We start from the raw sequence: 10,270 nt of genomic DNA, 5'->3' as shown, positions 1-10,270 counted from the left end.
GATTGGAGTTAATGAAGTTTTACCACAGGTTTTCCTTGTGAAATTGTAAAATACAGTCCTATTCTTAATGGGCCATCAGTGCAGTTTACGGTCTATCACTTAAATGGTCTCATCCACAAAGTCCAGTTGACTTTCTAAGTATTTCCTTTAGTGGAATGTCTGAGGTCAGGCTGTTATTCAATCACAGATTTTCTGAGGGAGAAGCAACTGCCAGGAGAATTGAGTGTGAGTTACCATCAGTTAAGAAGTGAGAAAAATCAGAAAAGGACTAAGTATTTGGGAGCAGCACAGAGGAAATCCAAGGCTTAATATGTGCCAGGAAGAGAGAAGACTTGTCATAGCAGCAAAGAAGTCTCTGCAGGCTGTTGGCTGGCCAGCCCTCCAGCTGAACACTCAGAAATACAGGGTATTGGCTACTATTAGCTTCTTTTTCTAATCTGAAATTGAAAAAAAGGGCAGCTTTTTCTAATGGTGAGAGGGCATATGCTCAGTTGTCCCCTGAGGAGGCCCTATCCTTTCTTTTGGGAAATAGAGGACAGAAAGAAACTTACATGAATAGCAACTTTAACAAGCGAATGGAAAATACAACCAGATATTAGGTAGCTAGGGGAGAGGAGAATTGTTCAAATTTCAAGTTTCAAACCCATATATAAAGAGCTTAGAAATGAGCATTAGATTAACCATCCTTCCAAAGTAAATTGTTGCATTAATCAATTCTGATAATTATATATGCTTTTCAAATATCTGATACCCTATGTTAAGTTAGTTTTCATTTTCAATTAAATGTCTTCGAAAGTCCTTTGAAAAAATATTATGGAATTCTTTGAGGATGAAGGCCCCAGAAAAAACCCTTTCTGTAGATTTGCCTGTAGACATTTTCACTCCAGGTTATTTCTAGTCTTTATGAAATAGCTGTTTTCCCCACTGAGTCAGACAAATTAAGAAGCTCTTCAATTGATTGCCAGCTCTGATTTGCTTCTAGTGATTCTGGGATCAAGGCGTGCTTACTTCAGAACTGTAAGCATACCTATTGCTTCCACCCCAACAAATTAATTGGAAACCCTGACTATGGTGATAGGAATATCGTCACACATAACCCTCTCGACATGTTTAATTTCAAGTCTTTATTTTGTTACTGGAGAATAAGAATATATGAAATAGTTGACATTTTATGTTAATTTTTTATAAGCTATAAAACTTACACATTTTTTAGCTCTTTGGATGGATTTCTTTCTTTCTTTCTTCTTACTGTAATTGAATAATCACATTTTCCCCCTTGGGAAATCTGAGGCAACAAAAAATATCATTAGCAGATGACTGGCTTGTTGACTACATCACAAAAAATAACCTTTCATTATGATTTTGTTGATGAAATTTAAACGCTATAATTCAGATAGCTGTACAAAATAAAAACAGATTTGAAAAGTCATAATGCCATCAATCACAGGATTTTTACCTTCATGGCAATAGGATTTATTGAAATAAAATGATAAATAAAAATAGTTTCTGGCTTGGGAGAATCAACCTAGTTTTTGATACTTTCCTGTTTCCCTTGCTCCAAAAGTGTCATCAATCTCCCTGTTTAGATGCAGTGCAGCCAGGTGTTCAGAATCACTGGGGGACAAAAGGAATTACTTTCTTACTGAATAGGAGAAAAAAAATTTTAAAAGAGATTGCTGTAAACAGGGCTTGAAAATGTAGACCTGCTGAACTGAACTCCCTTTTTTCCCCTCCTCCCGTCCCTCAGGAATAATTGTGCTACAAGGCTGACTACAAGGACATGAATTGTTGACCTCATCTCAACATTGGAACCTCAGATGTCATTCTAACTTTTGCACCATTCCAGGCAAGTGGACTTTATAAGGAAATAAAATTGAACCTTAGGGGTCTGATGGAGATTCACTGTGACGTTCAAATCAAGAAAACTTGCTGATTCCCACAGAGCCTTTTCCCCATGGGCCCTGATGGTAGCCTCCAGAAGGTGCAGCCTCAGGTGGTCCCCCTTCTTCTGTGGCAAGAATAAACTTCTGGTCTTGGGTTGCAACACCACTTGTGGAAAAAATGGTATGCGAGGGAAAGAGATCAGCCTCTTGCCCTTGTTTCTTCCTCTTGACTGCCAAGTTCTACTGGATCCTCACAATGATGCAAAGAACTCACAGCCAGGAGTATGCCCATTCCATACGGGTGGATGGGGACATCATTTTGGGAGGTCTCTTCCCTGTCCATGCAAAGGGCGAGAGAGGGGTGCCTTGTGGGGAGTTGAAGAAGGAAAAGGGGATCCACAGACTTGAGGCCATGCTTTATGCAATTGACCAGATTAACAAGGACCCTGATCTCCTTTCCAACATCACCTTGGGTGTCCGGATCCTTGACACATGCTCCAGGGACACCTATGCTTTGGAGCAGTCTCTCACATTTGTGCAGGCATTAATAGAGAAAGATGCTTCTGATGTGAAGTGTGCTAATGGAGATCCACCCATTTTCACCAAGCCTGACAAGATTTCTGGCGTCATAGGTGCTGCAGCAAGCTCCGTGTCCATCATGGTTGCTAACATTTTAAGACTTTTTAAGGTAGGTGAAGGCATTGTCTTTCTGACCACTATGAAAGGGTAGTGAATTGTTGTGACTCCAGCTGTAGGTTTAAGAAGAAAATGAAGATGGGGAAGGTGCTCATAGACCCTCTCAGTGTCATGAGGTTCCTCAAATAGGGCATTCTGTGTCTGGGTTTCTATGTGAGTTGGTGTAGTTCCACTATGTACAATCAATTGGATTAATTTTGACCACTTTTTTTTTTTCCCCCAAAGAGGAAGGTGATAATTTCTGTGACATACTGAGTCTTTGTCATCTTGGGATAACCTCCTTATTAGGCTTATTTTAAATCAAAGCAAGAATTTTAAAAGAGAATAATGAAGTCTTAGCACATTTATCATGCAAAACATTTCTATGGTATTTGAACTATAAGATACTTTACTTGATAAAACTTCTTTAAGGTGGGATGCTGTGTTATGACAAAAGTTTCTTCGTGAAGTAACAGTATTTATTACTAATGTGTAGCTGGGAGTGACACTCTGGGCAATAAGATGGCCATAAAGTTGTCAGGCTTATTATCACTATAATAGAGCAGAACCTCATTAATTCAGACTGCTCTGATACAGCGTTGGAATAATTATGTGTAATTCTTATCAAGTGAAAAGTTCAACTTTAGCAGGACAAATGATGACTTTTTGGTTTAGGTTTAATGATCTGTTGCCTATACATTGCACTTATAGATTAGATAAAATTGGTAATATGAAATCATATAGGTAAAAACACTTTGAAAAGTATAAATTTCTGTGAAAATAAAGTACCTTAACTCACTATTTTTCATTAACTTTCTCATTTTATTTATTAATAACAATTATGTAGTCCTTTGTAATAGATGTAATTTATTTGATTGGAAATACTTTTCATTCTGATTTCTTACTCAGTGGGACATAACTTTTCCAAATTAAACTGAGTTATGAACCTTTGTTTTATATTGTGAAAAATGATTCCTATGCATATTAGATTTAAAAATATTAAAGACTATGGAGCAGTCTGATAGATGTTGGATATTGTGAAAAAATGAACCAAAGTGATGGAAAACGTCACACAAAAGATGAAAGGAATTGAATCCAAGGATTTTTGGTTTGGAAGATACCTTATCTGGCCTACTTGTTGTGGTGTAATCTGTTCTCTAACCTCCCCTGGAACGGCTGTGCAGCCTCTGTATGAATTGCCTTAGTTTAGAAGAGAAAATGCTATGAGGCAGCTTAATGGCTATTTTCAGATTGATGAAATTTTCTCAAATGAAGAGGATGCTGAGCAGAAGCTCTCTGTATCTAAGGAGTACTGAAGAGGCACAAACAGCCTTCAGGGAGTGCTGGAGACATTTGAGCAGGACATTAGGAAGAGCCTCTTGGCAATATGAAGGACACAGAATTAAAATAGGCAGCCAAAGTTGCTCTAATTCTCCATCTCTGGAAACCTTCAAGAGAAATTAGGTAGTTGTTAATAATTTCTCTTGGGTTAGCTGACTCCTTGCCTAGCAGCAAGATGCAGAGCCAGGATTCTTCAGGTTTCCTCCTACAGCCTGGGATCTAGGATTCCTCCCGCAGTCCCAGCTCTGAGCCACCTGGCATTTTCTGCCCAAGAGTGGTGTCCAGCACAGAAACTTTCCCAGCTCCCCTCTCAGATTTGATCTCCTTGCCTGCTCTAAGGCATCTCTTCTGTTCTTGACTCAGTGACTGTGGCTCAAATGCACCCACTTTTGGAGGAGAGGAAAACCTCTGTGAGCATCTCTTCCCTGTTGTTTCCCTTCCCTTGAACAGTTCTGGTGTTATTCATCCCGTTAACTCCTGTGAATCCTGTCCTTTTCCCAGAGTCTGGTGCCTACCTGAAAGTGGGCAAGGATTTGAGGAGGGGGGTGGGCAGAGGAGGTAAGGTAATTATTTGAAGTTTTTTGAAGCTTGTTTACACTAATTTTTGACACAGAATCAGCTTATTTATAAAATGAGGGTGATGATAAGACCATTTTAAGTTGTTGGGTATATTTAATAAGGGAAATGTAGGTGAAGTCTTCCATCTGGATATGGCCATGTCCTTTGGTTCCCTGGGCTGCTGAAGGAAACCCCAGATCACCTGACTGCAAGAGGAGGGTTTTTTTAAATTAAATAATAAACACATAGATCATGTATACATTGCCGCGTTTATGGGGTACAATGTGCTGATTTCATATAGAATTAGTAGCATTTACATCACATTGGTTAATATGGGTTTTGTTTTAAGCTGGCTGGACCTGTCTTTGCTCTGCTCTGCTCTTCCCTTATTGGCTGTCCAATTCTCTACTTTCTTGGGTAATTCTGGAGAGACTGTATCTGACTGGATGATAGAATTGTTATGGACACTTTGGGCAGAGTCCAGTGCCCCAGGGCAACACATGCAGGGGCTATCCTTGACTGAAGTGCTGGGAGTGGGTCACTTTTAGCCAGGTGGGGACGATAGTCATAGTTGATACCATAACTAATGGGATCGGTGCGCTGGCCCAGAGTGAGCATTTAACACGCAGGAGCAAATTCATTTATTATTCAAATTACTGGACTTGAACGACTGTTTAAAAGTCAGTCAGGAAGGAGGTGTAGGTGCTCAGCCCACACCATTCTGGCTGATCTGAGACTGTTTGAGTGTGAATTAGAGAATGACAACTCATCATTGTTGTGCTACTTTAATTTCCTTTGCTGATTTATATGCGACCTTCATCTAGCACTCCATGGTGATATTAATTATGAAATAATGGTCACTCTTGTGATAGAAAATTGTCCACTTTATGTATGACTTCTGTTTTTCCACATATGCTGGAACTGATGTGAAATATTGGAGCAGCTATCAAAGGAATGATAAGCAGTTAGTGTGCTGGGAACTGGCTTATAGTTCCATTCTGAGTAATAATAATTTTCTTAAGTCAAATGCTATGACTGGAGTAAAAGTAAATTTTAGGACAGTTTTATAGAGCTTAGGCCCCTGCAGGGGGCCTACAGAATCTAAAAAGATACACAGAAATCGATGTACTGCTACTTTTTCCTAGATTAATGGAGTTGTATGAAAACATGCAAACAATTAACCTTGTTCATAAGGGATACAAACCAGGTCTTAATTCATGAATTTACTTATTTCTTTGCTCAGCAATAAACATGAATTGGGGTTTTAAGAATGGGTCTGGGACTTGTTTAAAACTTTATAGAAAATATTTGGGTCAAAATTGGAAGTAATCTCCAAATCTATCAGTTCTCCTCTTTTAGAAAACTACGGGAAAGTCTTTGCCTGCGGGCTGTGTGTGCCTGAACTAAACTGTGAAGAACACAAAGTCCTCAAGGCATCCTCATCTACTGCTGTGTCCAAGCTCATGCCTCCTGAGGCAGGGCAGCCTCTCCTGTCCTTGTATTCCTCAATGTTCTCACAGTTAAAACCTAACATAAAGGGTCTATGTATTATCTGTTGTCTGTATCTGAGTATGTCTGTGTTTAAGTCAGAGGAGAATTTTACTTCCCATAGGGTCACTGATGGTGAGTGTAATGATTTGTCTTTGTAAAGGAGATCACAGCATCAGTGGGGGAGGTTTTTTCAGTCTCTGAAATGCAGACACTGCACCTCCTGGATGGCCTCCTTGACTGCCTGGAGTGCAAGGGGCTCTGCTCATCCCAACTACTGCAAAGTGATGTCCTATCTTTGTTTTCTTCTTATCAAAGCTCAGAATCAAAGGAAAACATTGGCCCCTTTAACTTCAGGGAAGAGTTGGACAAGGGGCTGGAGCTGGACACAGCCGGGGAGCAGAAGATGCTGTGTGGCCTCGGCCTAGGGTCCTGAATGGATTGCTAGACCAGTGGTACTTAGTCCTGATACGGGGTGGGGTGTGTGCTGTTCTCGCCTCACCTCCAAAGGAGTGTGTGCTGGATTATCAAAACAACCCAGAGTCTTTTCAAATGGCAGGACCCAGTGACTGAGTGTGTGCCTCCCAAAACCCTCTCTGGAAATTGTTTTTACTGAGAGGAATGTTTCATATCCCTCAGGTGTGTTAGAAGTAGAACCAAGTTTGAGAGTCACAGAACAAGGTTTTAATAATGTGAACTTTCTAGAAGCACTACCGTGTCTTAATGTACACACACTCTCATATACCTGTCATGTATCTGCTAACATGGGACAGAGCGATCACCTGGATACTTATTTAACGCCTATAGTGTGTTAATGGCTTCAAATAATAGTAGTAACAATTAGGATAAGGTGAGGTAACCACAGAATAGCAATCCCAGGAAGGTCCATCCTATACAAAGGTATGAAGGACACCGCAGGGGCCTCCTGTATTGCAGAGAGCCCAGTGAAAAGAGAGGCCCAGCTCTCAGGTAGCCATTGTATAGTTTGAAAAGAATTATAAAGGAGGGACGGGGCCTTTTAGAAATGTTGACTGGGAAGCACATAAAGTAACTTTGTGTTTTATAGAGAGCTCAATTTTTCCCCCTTTCTAGAATATTTCCACTCTTCTCCTTCAAATTTGAAAAGATGTATTTCTTCAAGTACTAATCACATGTCTTGCTTTGAGAAAAGATTGAACATTCTATGTTAAAAATAGTACATTGATGCTGGAGGTAACTGACATGAATGTCCACAAAGATGAACTGGGTTATAAGAGGACAGTGTCAGATATAATTCCTCTCTTTTGTTTTTCTAGCTAAACTTTGCCTGGATTGTTAATTTTCCACTCTTGAAGGATAGGGCTTAGATGGTCTGTAGTGTATCCTTCCCAAAGCAATCAAACAAGACTTTTAAATAGAAATACATTTGTGGGTGGGCTAGATAATTTCTTCCCACATGGAAGTATGCTGGTTGTAAATGGCTAAAATTGATCTTTATATGAAGTCAAAGAAGAGAAGCATCCCATTCCCTGGAAGACTTTGCCTACCCTGCTGTATTTATCAAGATAAATTTTCTTCCAAGAGGTCCACAATTGTACTAACCACTTCCTAAGGCTGCTCACTTTGTGAGTTATTTATTACATACAATTGGCTTTATTAATGGTAAAACTATGAAAAGGCGAATCTGCCATATCCAGGCTTGTCTAGTTGGATGGACAGAGAAATGAGTGTAACTGATAAACTCGGCAGGAAGTAACATTTCATGTTAAATCTTAAAAATGCAGACTTGGTAATATCTCTCTCCTTCTTAAAACTCTCATGGCTACTGTTACTCCCAGGATGAAGGTCAGCCTCTACTTTGGGAAGTCTTTTCTCACTTTCCTTGACTAGATTAAGTTTCTTTGTTACATGTAAAAAAGAAGCAGCCTGTGTTTCTTAGCATTTATCCCTGTTGTAGATAGGGGTAAATAGATAATGAAAATTGAGACAGACTTCTTCAGTTAATCCTTTAGTACTGTAGCAGACTCTAACTTTGGAAAGAGCCCACTCTCCTTCGATGAGAAATGATGGGTATTTTTTCTTACAGTGACCCAAAGTGGTGGTATTGGGGGAGAATGGGCACTGCCTGTGGTGAGTGACACTTAAACTCACAGAGAAATATCAAAAATGCAAATTTTACGTCTTTTGTATTATTCTGGATGGAGGTGAAACACATTCTTCTTAGTAAAGTATCACAAGAATGGAAAAGCAAATATCCAATGTACTCAATACTAATATGAATCTAGTAGATGATCTAATACATGCCTACATAGGAGAAACACTCAATTCATCTCAAATTGGGGGAAAGGGGAATGAGAGAAGGGAGGAGAGGAGGGGTGCAGGCACAACTACAAGAGGGACTCTGCCTAACACATGAAAATATTGTAACCTAGTTGTTTGTACCCTCACGTTAACCTGAAATAAAAAAAAAATGCAGACTTGGTAATATCTCTCTCCTTCTTAAAACTCTCATGGCTACTGTTACTCCCAGGATGAAGGTCAGCCTCTACTTTGGGAAGTCTTTTCTCACTTTCCTTGACTAGATTAAGTTTCTTTGTTACATGTAAAAAAGAAGCAGCCTGTGTTTCTTAGCATTTATCCCTGTTGTAGTTACTTACTGGTCTGTATCCCCCACTAGACCATAAGCACCTTGAAGGCAGGCTCCACATATATCTAGTTTGCTGCTGTATTCCTAGCACCAGCATGGATCTTTCTGGGAGCCCAATAAATGTTATATAATAAATAAATGAATAAACCATATCTCTCTACTCCTCTCATCCCAGTCTCAATATTGGAAATAATGTATGTTGGGCAGATAGGAAAGAAATAGAATTTTGTTTGTTTTTAGAAAGAGGAACAGAAGGAAGGAGAGGGGAGAAAGAAGGAAATATGATATATTTGAGGAATTCCTATTTTTGTGCGATTTCTCATTTTCCTACAAATTCACATTTTTGCTAAACAGATTTTTTAACATTAAAAATTTGCATTGTATATTTCAAAATTGTTAAAAAGGGTAGATTTAAATTTTTTCCACTACAAGAAGTATGGGAGGTGATAGATTTGTTAGTCTTATTTAATCATCTAACATCGTAAACATAAATCAAGACATCACACTGTACCCTGTACACATATGCAATTATCATTTGTCAATTAAAAATAAAATTCACCAAATTAATAAGCAAAATACATGAGGGAATTCTCATTTTGAAAGCCTTAAATAAGTCAAAATTCTCATTTTGAAAGCAATAAATAAGTAAAATTCTCATTTTGAAAGCAATAAATAAGTAAAATAAAGAGCCCATTTCCAAACACATATATCTTTAATAAATTCACACATACAATTTATTAATAAATATGTGTTTACATCTTTCTGTTTTAATTAACAAAATAAATAGACAAAATATCTGGGGTGGGTGTGGTAACTCATGCCTGTAATACTACCACTCTGGGAGTCTGAGGCTAGAGTATGCTTGAGGTCAGGAGTTTGAGACCAGCCTCAGGAAGGGTGAGACCCCCCCCCCCCAACATCTCTACTAAAAATAGAAAAATTAGCCAGGTACATGCTATCCCAGCTATTCAGAAGGCTGAGACAGGAGGTTTGCTTGAACCCAGGAGTTTGAGGTTGCTATGAGCTAGGCTGAGGCTATGGTACTCTATCCTTGGCAACAGACTGTGTGGCCAATTTAAAAAAAAAAATATTACCTTCTGAGTCTGAAAGGAATTCCTCCAAATTTCAAGGCACAGTCTCAATTCCATGTCATTCAAAACAAAGGAAAAAAGAAAATAAATTGGTTTTATAATTCCAAAACGATCTACATTCTCAATCTAGATTAGAACAATACCCCCAGTTTCATGTCCTTAAATTGGAGGCTCCATAAACAAGCTGTTGTGCATTTAGAAAACTGAATTTTATGCGATTAAAAAAATTGAATTTTATTCAATTTAAAAAAATGAATTTGATCAAGTCCCAGTAGTGTATTTTTGAAGCTGCTTCAATTGCCCGGGGGGTTCTCCTCATGAAATACTCACCCAGACCAATTTCTTCAAGGGTTTTCCCTGCATTCTCCTCTAGTATTTTTATAGTTTCATGTCTTAAGTTTAAATCTTTAATCCAATGAGAGTCTATCTTAGTTAATGGTGAAAGGTGTGGGTCTAATTTCAGTCTTCTGCAGGTTGCCAGCCAGTTCACCCAGCACCATTTGTTAAATAGGGAATCTTTTCCCCACTGAATGTTTTTAATTGGCTTGTCAAAAATCAAATAGCGGTAAGTAGCTGGATTCATCTCTTGGTTCTCTATTCTATTCCAG

At 38.8% G+C, this 10,270-nt stretch overlaps 1 protein-coding gene across 1 annotated transcript in view; it reads left to right on the top strand.

Annotated features, from left to right (window-relative positions):
- Nucleotides 1-1,833: 1,833 nt before the first annotated feature.
- GRM8 (glutamate metabotropic receptor 8) overlaps nucleotides 1,834-10,270 on the top strand; it is an 843,712-nt gene continuing 835,275 nt past the window's right edge. The window contains exon 1 of the mRNA XM_053553714.1: nucleotides 1,834-2,571. Coding sequence (XP_053409689.1) covers nucleotides 2,062-2,571 — 510 coding nt within the window. The 5' untranslated portion in view covers nucleotides 1,834-2,061. The remainder of the gene's footprint in view (nucleotides 2,572-10,270) is intronic.

The sequence above is a fragment of the Nycticebus coucang genome, chromosome 11, assembly GCF_027406575.1.
Source record: "Nycticebus coucang isolate mNycCou1 chromosome 11, mNycCou1.pri, whole genome shotgun sequence".
Classification (NCBI taxonomy): Eukaryota; Metazoa; Chordata; class Mammalia; order Primates; family Lorisidae; genus Nycticebus; species Nycticebus coucang.
The sequence above is the reverse complement of the archived record's forward strand: the minus strand, read 5'-3'. Positions and strand labels throughout refer to the sequence as shown.